General features: G+C 30.0%; 1 protein-coding gene across 2 annotated transcripts in view; it reads left to right on the forward strand.

Moving 5' to 3' along the window:
- The window catches only part of LOC105200975 (scavenger receptor class B member 1), a 46,566-nt gene that overhangs the window by 2,866 nt on the left and 26,934 nt on the right, over positions 1-16,766 (forward strand). The window contains exon 1 of one of the 2 annotated variants that reach the window (XM_011168786.3): positions 11,915-13,785. The exons of the other annotated variant lie outside the window; for it this stretch is intronic. Within the exon in view, the coding sequence (XP_011167088.1) occupies positions 13,584-13,785 (202 nt within the window). The 5' untranslated portion in view covers positions 11,915-13,583. Of the gene's footprint in view, positions 1-11,914; positions 13,786-16,766 lie in introns of those variants that run through there. 2 annotated transcript variants of the gene reach the window in all.

Here is a 16,766-nt window from a genome sequence, read left to right on the forward strand (position 1 = left end):
GCTGCAAGCTTTAAAATTTCAATATAAACAATTTATTTCTATGATCTTTGATAGCTTTAATAGCTAGTATAAATATCCATTAATCTTTGTCAACGCGTTTAATGATTAAAAAATTGTTTAATTAATACTGCCGACAGATGAATGACATATTTATTACAATTATTGTGTTTTAATCGTTGTCAATTGAGTTAAATGGATTTTCCGTAACCCGAAGCCAAATAGTATATATCTCCGCGTAATCACGCAGTGAACTATATACAGTGAATTATTAATCATGTGTAGAAGAAAACTGTACTTCTCGTCTTTGTCATATGGAAGAAGCAGAAGTTATGAATGGGAAACACGCATAGTCATGCAAATTTCTAGCTGTAGGTAGTACGTTGTCTACTACATTGTTTATATATTATAATACAATTTTGATAAACACACAAAGAATATCATTAAATATTATTTTTCTCTATAGTTTTAGAGAATATTTACTGGAAGTATGAAAACTACAATAAGAAAGATTATCTTAAAAAATGTTTACTGCGAATTAAAGATTTAAATAACAATTAGAAACTAGAACTAGAAACCTTGAGTAAAAAGCTCAGTAAAAAAACGGTTTCTTATTCTCGTCTTGAAACGCCAGTTTTTTTTCTAGGTAGAGTAAAAAACTATTTCTTACTAAGTTTTTTTATTTAAAATGTGCTTCTATTGATTGGATCTTTACTACAGATTATATTTTTTTTTTATATTTTCGCAAGAATATATTGTGCAAGAATATATTATGCAACATACATAATGCATAATGTTTAATTTTTCTTAAAGGATGGAATTCCAAGAAAATTTGTATTAGAAGTTTTATAATTTTCCAATTTAGAACCAAAGGATCAAATAACTTATTTTGTTTCAAATAAACAAATAATTTGTAGCGATCGTGGCGCAGAGGGTCGTGCGTCTGCTTTCTGTACCAAAGATCCAGATTTAAATCCCACTTATCACAAATATTTTATTCGATCGCTACCTCTAAAAAGGCAATGGCAAACCCCCGAGAGTATCTTGCGAAAAAAAACCTGTCTAAATCAGGTCGGAATCGGCGTTTAAACTGTAGGTCCCGTATATCTGTGTAATAAATTGTAAAAAAGTGCACCACAGAAATATGTTGAGGGGTCACTATGCTCTGATAAGAGCTAAGGAATCAAATAACTTAAAACATATATTTGCATTGAAAAGAAAAAATGCCTCTGTCAACCGAATGTTCGTGTGTAGTTCAATAATTTATTTTTTCAAAGAAACTATAAACATTTCTAAAAAGTGATTAAAACTTCGTCAGCACAATACAGATTCTTGGTTAACGAAACGTCCAAAACATGTGACGAACTATAAAAAATTTTAAATATAACAAATATAAAAATTTTTGAAAATGTTACAATCAGAACGTTCTATACAAATTTAATCGAGTAGATTAAATGTTTTCAAAGAAAATCTTGTTTAAAGAAAACAGTATCTAATGAGCAGACAATATTTTTTAAAATAAAATTATTTTTAAATTAATTTTATTAAATTAATTTTATTAAAAAAAACATTTAAAAAATATTTAAAAAATATTGTCTGTTACATTTGTACTCTCTTTGGAAAAAAAAAATTAACTACACACAAACCGGATGTCGGCTCACAAAGGCATTTCTCTTTGTGATTTATTTCGTGAAAACCTTTACACATCTACATTATTATACTTGCATGTTGTATTTTGTATTATTTATGTAAAATTAGTATTAAAATTGTTTTGAATTTAAATCGTATTAAATAAAGAACACCAATCGAACTGTGAAAACACAATATAAACGAAGTGAAGGGACGTTCAGCTAGATCTTGCTGCTAGATAGTCCTGTTATTTATTTTGTGATTTTATATACCTATCAAGTTTACGAAACTGCGCGCCGAATAATATTGCAAAGAATGTCGCTATACGTCTCAGTGGTCGAATTGGTTAAGATACCCGTCTCGGAAATTCTCAGATTTGATCCTTGGCTGAGATGTTACTTTTTACAGCAAATTCTTTATAGTTTTTTTTGGAGGTGGAAAAGATTCTCACATTCAAATGCATAGTTAGCATTATTGATTTTTAATATAACAACGTAATATTATTAATTCTTGGTCAATTTAGAAATTCCTCCCAATTTAGAATTAACCCTTCTTAACGCCCGATCCTTTCCCATCCCTCCCTTCCCTTTTCCTACTCATATCGTTCTGTTCGACAATTCTCTCACTTTATTCGTTTCACAACACTCTGTGATGTACATTCGTATCAGCATCTTATAGTTTTCGGAACTCATAGGTATGATCTATACTATTTTTTTCATGTTATTTATTCCATTTTACAATTTTATTATTTGACTTGTACAGCTCTTTATTTATAATTTTTTTATATTTTGACTTTACGTTAGTTTCTTCCTTCTTACAATTTTATTATCTTAACTTGTACCGCTCTTTATCTATTATATTTATTATTACTTTTATCTGTATTTATTTATTTATTTAATTTTTTTATATTCTGACATTAAATATTGTTGTCTTTTTTCTCCTTTTTTTGTACGGGCTTACTTAGACTCATGTTCCAAAAACGACGATTTCCCTTCGCTCGTTCCTCGAAGATACATCTCGAAATAAGACGCTTTTCGACACTTTTTGTTAAACCGTTTCAATGTGGTACATTTGCGTAAGTAGATATCGCAGATATATCCGGTAAGATCTTAATTTATTGATTTATGTTGCGTTATGATAAAATTTGCTATTTAATTGTTTTGATTTTATAGATTTATTGTACTGAAGATGACTAGTTATTAAACGGTCGAAACGTTTACTTTATTTACATTTGTATTTATTTTACATTGGCGCACAACGGCCCTAAAGCTCTTGTCTCATTTGAATTATTATTCTTTAAGAACCTTGTGTGTGTGTGTGAGTGAGTGAGTGAGTGAGTGAGTGAGTGAGTGAGTGAGTGTGTGTGTGTGTGTGTGTGTGTGTGTGTGTGTGTGTGTGTGTGTGTGTGTGTGTGTGTGTGTGTGTGTGTGTGTGTGTGAACCTTGTATTTATTTTAAAATTTTTCAATTTAGAATTGTTTTGAAACAAAAAAATTTATTCGGCGCGCAGTTTCGTAAACTTAAAAAAAGTAAATGTAAAATCATATAATCAATATCAGCACTAAGATCCAATTATGATCGTTGAGGCACTTCGTTTATAATTGCTTTGATGTTTTTTCTCTACAATATGATTATGTAGATATAAAAGTTTCTTTTGCAATAAAAATATAACATGTTTAAATAATTTTCATAGAATTTTCACAATAAATTTTTAGCATTGAATAAATTGTATAGTCATATTTATGAATAAATATTAGTGTGTGTTTATACGTAATACGTAAACACGTTTTTTATACGTATTATATAAACTTCTTGTTTCGAAATTATAGAGAATTATATTTTTTTGATAGTTAGACACGAGATATGAATTAAACGTTAATATCAAGAATTGAAAATTCATAATGTGAAAAAGATTCCAACGTCATAGCAATTAATTACGTGTTTGTGGTTTCATATTCAACTCAGTATTTTTCAAGATAAAACTGCGCAATATTTTGCGCGATTATTAGATCTGAGTTAATAATTATTATGTAAAATTTTACGTTATTACTAGTATTGACAGTTTTGCAAAGAAATATTTTTTTTCTTTTCATTTACGTCAAAAGCGCGCAATTATTATATAAAACAAAAACATTAATTTTAATGATGCACGGTTTATGACTTAGGATCACGCTAAAATTTAATTCATCATTAAAACTTGCTCGAACAATTGTATTCAAAAAACATGTTCTAAATTTTTTTAAAGCTTTGTTTAAGTAAACAGATGTAAAACAATGAATAAATTCCAGCTTCTTAATTCACCATATTGCTACATGTGATGGACAAAAATGTTTAAATTTAAAAGAACAAATGGCTAATTACGTATCATATAAAATGCATGCAAATAAACTTTTATATCACTCGTCGGTATAAACACAGATAAAAAATTAAAAATCCGGTTGTTTGTATAAACACTTATTAATTATAGCAACTCATGTGTATGAATCATGACATGAGGACCATAAATTTTTTAACAAGGTTCTTAATTATTTTATTTAAAAAATCATTTTCTTAATAAACGACTCTCTTACTCGTTATTCTTATGAAGATCACTATCAAAAATTATAATGCGATCTGTCTATATATTTTTCTTTTTAGAAATTTATTAAATCCAAAAATGGAGAGTTAATTAACAGAGTGTAAAAATTATATATAGATATAATTATAATAGATAACTGTAACGACTGTAATCATACGTGGAGCAAACCAAAAAAATGTTAAAAACAAAACTTAGAGAACGTAGATCGAATCTAAATTACGACCTCCAAAAACATATAGTAATTTACAATAAAATATTTGAAAAAAATTCATTCGACTGGAAGAATTGCAAAATACTTGACGTTGAACAAAATTATCACAAAAGAATTTTTTCTTAAATAACAAGCGGACATTATTTATTGCGTTTATTACATTTTAACATCAGCGACGACTAGAAATTTGCATAAAAGAGCAAGAAAATAAATTGAATTTAAATAACAATACAGAATTGCGAGGCAAACCTATCTGAATGTTCTAGACTAGCTTAAGGAAAAAAAATAACAGATATATCTATACTATCGATACCTTTGAAAACATGTAAACAATATTAATAATGTGTATAATTCTCCAATTGATATCATTGCTTCAGAAGACGTAAACAAGGATAGATCTCTGTTCACATTGTTACGGTAATAGATATTTGCACATCTTAAATTATACGTAAGTCAATTGTCATAATTTTACTATTAGGAACGAATTACTTAACGAACTTATTTTTACTCAAGGACCAAATATCCGCACACAGACAATTAAGAATGTGTGTGAGGGCGTGTATTAATTGCATTTCGACTAATATTAATTATAAAATCTTTTAAAACCCTAATTTTTTTTCTAATTAAGTATTGATGTCACCCTTTTGCCTTTTTTTCAATTTATTTCTTTCTTCATAATATAAAATAACAAAAATGATAAGTAATATGCTAGATGCAACATACAATAAAATAACAAAGAAATTACGTATCCCAATGACTGTCAAAAAAATTCTGTTGACAACTTTAAATTTTTTATCCTTGAAATGAAGATGGATTAGAACTATCGATGCATAATTCAATTGAAAAAGAATGCTACAATGGTCGTTAAACTTCCGCAAACTATCGTTTTCAATCGCGTCATGCTTGCGCATCATAATTATTCATACGGGTGGGTGTTTTCTTTTTTTGGCCACCGCCACAATCCTTCGCTTGTTTCACGTCGAAATCAAAGAAGAAAGGTATAAATTTCAATGCGGCAACACGTGCGAAATACTGAAGCGAGACTCCTGGGTTATATCGCCGATGCAAATTTAGAATAACAGGATAGGAAAGTTCCGATGACCACAGAATATATCAGTATTAAATTACATGTTAACCTTGAATATATTGACATTCATGAAATATTTATAAATTGTATATAATTCTATAATTTTTTTATTTTATTAAAAAAAAATGGAATTCGAAAACAAAGATTTAGATACTTAAAGGTTTTTCTCCTTATCAAGAACTGCAAAAATATGCTTTTTATTTATTTAATTTTACGTGGGCCTACTTTTTAATGAAGTTTTAAATTTATAACATCAGAAACTAACCTCTTCATGTTAAATTTAAATTAATTAATAATATTAATAACAAAATAATTCAATTTAAATCGATAAAATATAATACGTACAATTTCTATTTTAAAAACTCTCGAACTTTTAATTCGAAGACACAGTATAAACGAGAAGCCTTAATGGTCATAGCTAGATCTTGATACTGATACTTTATTGTGCAATTTTCTTATACCTTTTTAAATTCACGACATTTCGCGTCGAATAACTTTTCGGTCCTAAACATAGTTCTAAATTGGACAAGAAATGAAAATATCACGTTTTAGTTTGAAACTATTGTCTTCATATTCATATGTATTCGCAGTGATCACAATATTAAACTTGACAATCTTATAATTTGACGTTTTTAGAAAAAAGGAAAGAAAACAATCACATAGAATAGTATTTAGTATTTATAATCTTATTTCAAGTTGAAGATGATTTTAGCGCGACTTTATTCAACCAATAAAATGACCACTCAAGATCATATTTAAATAAATCTTGAATATATAAAATCAGACAATATGTAAATATTGGTTATAAAGCATTCATGACTTGAAATAACGTTATAAGTAGTAGATATTATTACGTTTTATCACATTCGTGACATAAGATCACAGACAATAAAATATCTTGTACTATTAAGATATTTATATGAAGTCACAACACGCAATTTTACGCGTATGTTTTTCAATTAGCTATCATGGCTATGGTTTTCTTTTCCGATTGTTATAAATTACTTTAACACGAAAGAAAGAAAGCGTGCAATATTGCATAATTCGTTTTATAACTTTATGCTACCTTAAATTTGCATTTTGTACTCATTTTGTAACATTATATAATTCGTTTATTTAACAATGCAATAATCCACTTCTTGTATAAAAGCGAAGAGAAATTTCTTTTTGTACCTATATATGCGTAAAGAAATTACATTAAAGTGCTGTAACTACATAAAACATGAAATCAACGAATAATCAAATGCTACGTAAGATCTAAGTAATCAAGAAATAATTCTCATTAAAATTTAATTTATTGACAACTTTTGAAATAAAATCATATATGCATGCATTTCGGTTTTCATATATTGCCTTATCATCGGCAATTAGCTGTTATCATGTTGGCAATCTTTTGTTCCATTGTGCCAAGAGAAAATTGGTTTTGACAAACGCAGACTGCGTAATAAATATTGCATGAATATTTTAACCAACTTAATGCGTAATAATATGACGTAAGAACAAAATAGCATAATCTTGCAATGTCTGCGCGTCCTTTTAAAATCGTCTGTCAATCGTCGTGAATGCGAATTAACGCACGCACGTCAACGTGGACGGAAACGTGCTCTGTAAACACATATGATAGGCCACCCGTATGATAGCAACAGTTATCACTAGCAATCATGACATTGTATGCATTTATTGCAAAACGAAATAGATAAAATTGCATTTATATAAGCTACAGATTTCAAAGTAATTTAAAAAAAATATATTATCTCTCTCTCTCTCTCTCTCTCTCAACGATGATTTAAAAAAAAAACTCGTAAAAATGTTTGAGGAAGTTTGTTGTAAGTTTTCTCCTCATGAAAACATGATAATCACAAGTAATCATAATATCCGAGTAAGCGAGAAACGAGGCACAAACAACCTTTTGCTCACTCACCAAGTAATTTATTCAAGACATATTTTCAAACTTGTTTGCGTCACAATATTAAATTACTTAAATTTTTATAACAATTAATGATACGTCAATTATAATAGTATCGTATCATAATTATTAATAGAAAATTTCATAAGAAGATCAGGCTTAATAATTTAATAACGATAGTGCAATAAAACAGATGCGCTAAGCAATATATTATGGTAACAAGCTCAGCGCTTAATTAAGATAATATAATGTACAAGTCTGACTTTAAAAATGCATATATGTAACTATAAATCTTGATTCTTTCTTTCTATTTATCGACTTATGCATTTATTCTTCATAGTTTGAGTACAAAGAAGAATAAATGTCCATGAAAATTTTGTATAAACTTCTTTTATCCAAAAACTTTTTGGTTTATATCTATTTAGTAAAACATCTGTGTGACGTACAGATATATAAAACAAATTTACACACAGCACGTTTTTAACACTCAAAAATATTCATAAGTATATGTACAATATTCATAACTGTTGGACTTATATTCGGACATAACTCGTATGCAACCTGTATACTTAATCATTTATTTTTCCGGGAAGGTTCCTGTTTGCGATTTAAAAACGATTGTATTCATTGAGACGAATGTACGATTTAACTAATCAAACATCATTCTTGCAAGCTAAAAATAGTAAAATTTTTAATTTTAAGAGATTTAACGCATTATCGTTTTTTTCTTATTCTTTGTTGCAATTTTTTATAACAAGATATTGTTTGCATTTTATTTTTATAGATAGATTTTATGAGATTTAATGAGATATTATTTGCGTATTATTTTCAGAGAGTTTGCATATTATATTTATTATCTATTATATTTATATAAAAATTTATAAAAGAATATATAGATATTTCTAACTGTACAATTCATTATGTGCACTATTTGTATAAGAGATACATATTTCCAAGAAAAAGAAAGAGTAACTTTAAATATGCATTTCTACGTTATATTGACTTTAAAGTGATTGTTGCACTGCCTCGAGCACAAGACCGCAATTTTCTTTCTTTATCTTTGAGAAATCAGTATTTTTCATTTCTGCGATGACAGAATGCAAGTAAGAGATAGACTCCGGGCCAAATCAGTGACGCGCGATTATGTTGCTATGACCGATATCGATGCCGCAGGAATACAAGGGGCGGATAATCGGGAAACCCGCTATCACGATAATGCCGATGACCGCGTTCAAGCTTCGTTGACTGCGAACATTTTAATACGGGGTTAACGGGACATCGAAAGTCAAAATTACATATGTGTACAGTCGGCGACGTGCTCGAGAACCGTGACGTGTATTAAACAATAGAAGATGTTAATTAATTCAGCTTATGAAAAGAATATAAGACTTAATTAAAACATATGACATGTTTCTATGCTAGGTTACAAAAAGATGTATCTTCATTATTACTTAAACAACGTCAGAATTTTGTTGTCAGTTTAAACCTAGGTAGGTACTAATTGACTAGAATCCTACAATGTTTAAGCGTTTATAATTCAGAAACTTTTATGTATCGGGACGCGATAACTACTCGATTAACTTAAAATATGTTATCCTTAACTAAAAGCAATAAAAACGATACCATTGTTAAAACTTTGTCATGCAAATTTGTAATGCCGTCGTGTTCACTATATTATTTTAGTGGTTTAATTTCCTCGTCTCTGTAAGATATTTATAAATATATCAGCTTGATCTTATATCTTGTTTGATTTTTAAGAATTTTAAGATTTTAAGAATTCAATCTTATTGGAAAGACATGGACGCTGATTTATGTAAATTAAGGACAAAAAAAACATTTGGTTTTATTCAAGGTATTAAAAAACGGGCGGCGGCTACAAAAATCCGGAAATATTTTGCGTATCACAGAATAATTTATTTCAATCTTTTAGCCTTGAGCATTGCGCAAGGTTGTTGACTAAAGAACCGGTAAAGTTCATTGAATTTGCGTACACATACATCGCTGTTGAAAGTGTAGTATAACGGCGTTGCTTTATCGGATACACGATTTAATTTTATTTCGCTTAATTTAATTTCATAATGCCCTGGCCACAGGCGAAATCTGGCCAACCCACTCATCATAAGAGGGACATTTATACGAGACATTACTACGCAGATATAAATATGATCTAAGAATAAATATGACTGAGAATAAGCCTGATTAGAATATTAATTGATTTGAAAAAAAATGTGAAACGTGTTATAAGTAAAATTGATATATAAATAATACAAATAAGTAAAAATGAGTGTATGTATTCGATCGGAACTGAAAATGTTATTATTAAATTGACTATTTAATAATACTATTCCAGCTTCAGTTTAGGATGGTGTTTTCTAAAAATTTAATTGGCGTACAAAATGTACATAAATTCACATAGAAATATTAATGACAGTAAAAACCAACCGAATACAGGCACATTTCTATTTATTTGCATTATAAAATATTTTATTTATAAAAGAATATCAATGTGCCAAATTTCTATAACTATTAATTCTCGCTTCACGTTATTGTTGCACATGTAAATCTTATCAGGATTTATTAATTGCTTGAAAAAGATAGGAAAGACTTATTATAAGCAATTTAAAAGATATATAATGATATATCTTTTTTGAGTAATACTGTTAAACTTGATATTCCGTTGTCGTAATAAAAATTAAATATTAATGAATGTTTCTTTATAAAATTTAAAATATTCAAAGCATGCTCGATAAATTAATCACGAGCATTCTTAGACAATGATGAGTATATGGAATATTAAAGAACGGAAATTAAAGTGCGTTAATGTTTCAAGTAAATGTGTGTCATAAGATGGTGAATTCCTGTGACTAAAAAAGGAAATTAACTGCTGTGTTGGAAAACCGGATTAAATCGCATGCGACTTGGTTGGGGGATCCCCCGACATGGATTCGACGAACGTTACCGGTTTATCGCTATGACTGACATTATAGGTGCGTAAAAAAAAATCATGATACATCGCGGGAAACAGGCTCAACAAGAACGTAGATTTTATACGTATTCGGTCGAATTACTTTATGTTACCGAAACACGCGATGTCGGCATTAAAGATCTATACAGATCAATAATTCCGACCATATCTCCTTTACCATTTTTATTTTCTCAAATATTTATGATGAAACTGTTTTTCTTCTTAAAAAAACTGTGCGGAAGTGCAGACCTTTAATAATGCACTTGCTCGGCGTTCGCAGCGTTTCATCGTGACGTGTAATCAGTACCAATTGCATAATAAGTGCTATCGAACAGTTACGATTGCTTCCTGAGAAATTGCAGTGTCGATTTTCTTGCCTTTAGCATCGCAAAACGTTACTTCAATAAACAAAAATGTTATGTATAAGCAGATTGAACAATCTAAAATAAAAATAAAATATATTTTAAGTAGCTGAAACTCTTATTAGTTTAATATATAAAGTGTTCGAAAAATCCCGAAATAACAGTCTCAAAATCTGAAAAAAATTTCAAAAAAAATATGTTAATAGTTTGACCTTTGGTTGATTGTGTTTTTTAAATGGAACATTTTTAATTGTACATTTTTATAATAAATACCGGAATATTTTTGTAAAATTGGTCATAAATATCTTTTTTATGAAAAAAGTTTTTTTAAGGTACAAGTTTTTAAAGTTTAAGCATTCCATTGGCATTAATTCAAGATGTACTGCGTGAAAAATGTAATATGCTCGAATTCGGTTTTTTTTCTGTGTTGGAGTGTATATGTGCCTGTGTGTATGTGTCACGGCAAAGATAAGAATCCCACAGTTAGCAATATTAAAGTGATTCTTCCTTTTTACTATATATGTGCACTTGTTTACCCATATAATCTTATTCCTAAAATAAAATGTTCAAAATGTCTTTCACAAGGGGCAATCTAATCAAATATAAAAACCGCGTTAGCATAAAAATTGCATTTATGCAACATTTTCGAAATATAAGTCTTATGTTATCGATAATTTGTTGATAAATCATGTGACACCTTGTGGTTTCGTCGTGTATTTTATTTTTTAAATAACTCGAGAAAAAAGAATGAAAGGGTCAGAGGATCAGATTGACCATTACATTGAACTCTTTCCGCTTATAAATATCTCATTTTAATATTAATATTCTCGAGCAATAAAGTGAAAAGGAGCTGGTACCGTCCAGCTAATACTAAATAGTATCGAAGATTTCATCTGCAATATTCTATACAGTGATTACCGTTATTTGTATAAAATTAACTAGATAATTATCATGAAATATTGCTTTATTTTATCCGGATCAATGATATGCAACCCACAATCCGCGGCCCGTCTGTGAATTTTTTGCGGCCAGCCAATTCAAAGTCGAAAGTAAAAAATACATTCATCAAAAATATTATCTCTTGTAATAAAAAGAGAAAGGGGCCGAATTATTTATTATATTAGCAATCAGCATTTTTATAAATGTTAGAAATATGTTTTTATTATCCAATGTAAATTTTTTATTGTTCTAATATCAATTATGTCGATTTGTATTACTAATATATTGCCCTCCCGTGACTTTTTAACACTCCATGTATTGAATAACAAGTGTCTCACAACTCGTTTTTGATGACGTTTAATTTTTGTTATGCATATTCTGTAATACTCTCTAATAAATATTCATAGGAAACTTTAATTAAGAAGGTTGAATTAACTTAAATTAAAGATTTAATTTCTCTCGTCAATTTACAAATATCTACCTTTCTATATATACGCGATATAGTGTATTATTTCAGGGTATACGCAATTCATAAGTGATATTACGAGCAATCGACTAAACAGAAGTGGAAGATAAATCAAATTTTAAATTAAACTCGCGTGCGCGCGCGGCCCGCTCACTTCAATTTGCTTTTGTAATACCTTCAATCCGTCGCGAAGTAGTTATGCTATACGCCTAATTGCCGTACTTTCTCTAGAATACGAGTTCTCCGTTTCATTCGATCCTGCGATCGTAATTGCTTCATACGCGTCTTCCATTCTCCAAGTTGAGTTGCGCTTAATAAAGGCGCCTTTCCTATTATCGGTCTTTCCTTTATAAAAAATAATATACTGTACCCTGAAATTCTGAACAAGCATCGAAGGTAGGATACTTAGGCGTTAAGGATTAATCCTATCGCCAAGCGACGTCGACACTGATTCATTGTTCGGAGAAAGGATCGCGGGCCTGCAAAGGGCAAGTAGTATATTCTGAAACGCGAGAGTCTGTTGACCGCTGAACGGACGACCTTGAGATCGCCTCCCTCCGATCGGAGGTAAAGAAGCCAGAGATCTTTCTAGATCATACGGTTAACAAGTACCTCAAGTTCCTCGCGGTGGGGCTGCAACCTCGTGACCCGATTGGATGGCATTCCATGTGCTCGCCGGTCACCACCACCATGGCGACAAGCGCGGCAACAAATGTGTAGTGGGAGGGCCATTATTTTTCAAATCTATAGCGATCCTGTACCGCCACTCTAGCACCGAGACGTATACCGCACGCACCGCACCGCATCGACACAGGAGGATCGAGTAAATACGACAGGTGGTGGAAGAAGACAAAAGCCGGACGATATTGAGCAATCGGCAAAGTGCCACGCGATCTTCCTAAACTGTCGAGCTTCGAACTTGAGAAGAGAGATCATCCGTCGGAAGCGGATCATAAAACGGAATCGATATTGCATATTCGTCGAACAATATTATTTTAAAGAGCGCCTTTCGTAACGCGGATTCTTTCTTTAGTTCCGGATACATTTGTCGAATAACTCGAAACTGAGAGTGATCGGAGAGAGTCTTTCGCAAGGACGCGTTGGAGTGCGTCGACCTAACGTCAAACTCGGGCTACGCAAAGAAAAGTGAAGGGCCTTTGATCAAAGTTCGGACCGAAAATCGAGAGTGTTGCAATCACGCGTATAATCGACGGGAGTCTCTCGTCGTAAATTACACGGCATTATAAGTCGCGTGCGAGCCGCGTGTGAGCTACGCGTGAGCCGCTGACTATCATCGAGCTGTACACGTAAAAGTGGAGACCAGCCTTTATTGTCGGCCGCGACTTGCCGTTACTACTGAATCGCCGACGATAAATCATAAGTAGATAGTGCACCTGATTATATCGCATATCGCGCGACAAAGAGACTCGATTGTGTCAAGAAAATGAAGGACCTCATGGTGATCTGGAATACCCTATCGCGACGTCAGATTTACTCACAAGTGGGCACCAACCCTAATGGCGACAAACTGGTCGAACAGGATGAGACGAGGACACTGGCGGACCTTCAAGGAAGGTCCTCGGTGGTGGTGAACAAATTCTTTAATGCTACAGTGCATTCGGACGGCAGACGGAGGTGGTCGAAAAGTAAGTAAGAGCATGTGTCGTTTCATGGTCGAATGGCAGAAAGCATTATTTTATTCCCGTAACGCGGAAACAACAACCCGGCAATACTGGTAAATTCAAGGCTATGAAAATGCCATGTAAAGACAAAGATAATTATAAGGCACTTAAGTATGGTGTAGAGGAATATCCGGAAGAGGAATATCCAGAACAAGTCACACTCTGAATTTTAATGTGCTTATTTAATGTATCACAGTTGCTGCTTCGATACGACATTCGTTTTTTATTTGAAAATTATGGTCATTAATAATCCGTAAAGACAGCTTACAATTCTTGGGAATTCTCCTCATTAGTAGGTAATTTTCTAGATTATTAAATTTATAATGATGTATAAATTTGTTAGCAAACAATGCATTAATAGTAATAGTTGAATAAATACAGCTAATTACAATAGAATTACAGTAAAATTACAGTAATAGTTAAATAATAAATATAAAAAAAGATATCAAATTTAATCAATCATTATTTTACATGTTTTACAATTCAGTTTACATTTTACATTCTAAAATTGAATAAATAAAACTACTATTACTGCAAGGTAATCAAACATGTTTCAAAATCGTGCGAATCTGTGATTACTTATGATGCTGGCAACTTGCCGCGTATTTGTTTTCAACTTGATTTCGAAGATACCGAGATTGAAGCAGCACATACGCAACACGCAGCTAACACACAATATTTATGATAAATATTACTATTTTAAATTACTACTTTTATTTTTTAAATACTATATAAATATTTTATAGATGTTTTACGTTATACAAAAAGAAGAAAGTCATAAAATCTTTATTCAAAATATTATTAAAATATGGACTACATATTTTATATAATATTTATGGTAAGTAAAATAAACATTTACAGTAACATTTTATACATATTTAATAAATATTTTTAAATAATATTTATGATCTGTTCAATCTAAAATCACAAAAATTTATGAAATATTTTCGTAAATATTTATACAATATCTTATAAATTAAACAAATAAGTGATAATAAGGTTCGTATGAATACAATTCAACAATATAAACAATAATCAAGCTTATAAGTCGTGCTACATGTTATTCGCAAAGGATCAATAAACAAAACATATATAATTATCTTTTACATATGTAAAGAAAATCTTTGCATTGTTGCATTTTTCAGATATAGAAATATTGTGTATATTTTATCAGTGATGTATGGCTGTTTACTAGAATGTTCATATCCACATTAACCAAATATCGTCAAATTCGTTACAAACTGTGTGTCGAATCGCATTTTTGTAGTGGTCCTTCGGGATGTGTGATAGGCAAAGAAAATCTTAATTATATTTTGCTTACTGACTCTTAACGAATAATACGACTCATAAGCCCGATTATTGTTTATATTTCATAAATATTTATCAAAATATTTCAAAAATATTCTGTGATCTTAAATTAAACAGATCATAAAGATTTATTATAAATATCATAGAGATTTATCATAAATATGATAAAATATTTATAAAATATTATAAATATTTATTTTTTTACATATCATAAATATTATAAAATATGTAGTACATATTTAAATAACATATTAAATAAAGATTTTATGATTTTTTTCTTTTATTCATATAAAATAGATATATAATATTTTTTAAAAATAAATACTAACAAATATTATATTGCATGCAATCTGAGTAGAAATTATTACAGCAACAGTACGAATTTTAACCCTTCGTCGAGCGCATGTAATCTCACAGATTTATGATAAACATATTTTCAAATATCTAAGTTTTTAATTCGTCGTAAATATGTTTATCATAAATCGATAAATTTTTGAGACAACGCCCGACGGAGGATTAAATCAGTAAACAAACATAAATTGTCATCGAAAAGTTACCATTTAAAATTATATCGTGAAGGTATCAATTTGCCAAGAAATGCAAATTGCTATAATTCTAATAACATGTGTTAAGATTGCGAGCAACAATACAGGCACATTATTATCTCGGTATCTCACAGATTACTTTCTAATCATTTTGGGTCGATAGTAACTGGAAACATTTTACATAAAGATAGACACATTAGAATTATTCTAGTGTAACATCTTCAAGAAAGCTGTATAAATGCCTGAACCTATAGATTTATGAAGAAATTAGCCATTATATGTAAATTTACTTTTACCATTTAAGGCAGACTCTAAAAACTCTAAAATGTCCATTTTTATTAATGTAGATTAACTTTGATCTCGATTTAATTTACTCTTTATTCTTTTCTAGTTCTAAAAATTATATAACGATAAATAGTGAGTTAAATTGAGGTCAAAGTTAATTTACATCGGTGGAAATAAATCTAAATTAGTAGTCTCATGACAGATCCCAAATCACGTGGAATGAAACAAATTAAAAATGTCTTAGAAAAAATAAGAGAGATCAGCGCTATTTAAAAGTAGTAATAAATGCATAATAACTGGCCGTAACTAATTGTAAGTATTACTGACAGCATATAATTACTGACAGCATAAATATTCGGTGATTTATTAGCGCAGTGCATGTAATCTTTCTAAGCTAATTTCGAAGTTATAGAATTTTAATGAGCTATTGTGATTTTATGTAAATGTTATTCAAATCAAAGATTGCATTACTTGATAACAATTAAATAATATGCATTAACAAAAAAAGTAATCCAAAGAAGTTAATCAAATTTAATTATTTATTACTTTACATATTTTATAATCCAGCTTTTCAAAGTACATTCCAAGATATCTAACAGAGCATTTTAGAAGTTCAGGATATATGTACAAAATAAAAAATATCATTTCATAAAAATGCAAACTATCCATTATCATTCGGATGCTTCAAAAAATCCCTGAGGAGAAAAGGTATACCTGTTCTTTGTGGCATGATATTACAGGCAAACAAACCGGTTCTAATTTTATACGAATTCATGAATACGAAGAAAAGGCAAAGGTTGGACCGAA

Source organism: Solenopsis invicta, chromosome 15, assembly GCF_016802725.1.
Source record: "Solenopsis invicta isolate M01_SB chromosome 15, UNIL_Sinv_3.0, whole genome shotgun sequence".
Lineage (NCBI taxonomy): Eukaryota > Metazoa > Arthropoda > Insecta > Hymenoptera > Formicidae > Solenopsis > Solenopsis invicta.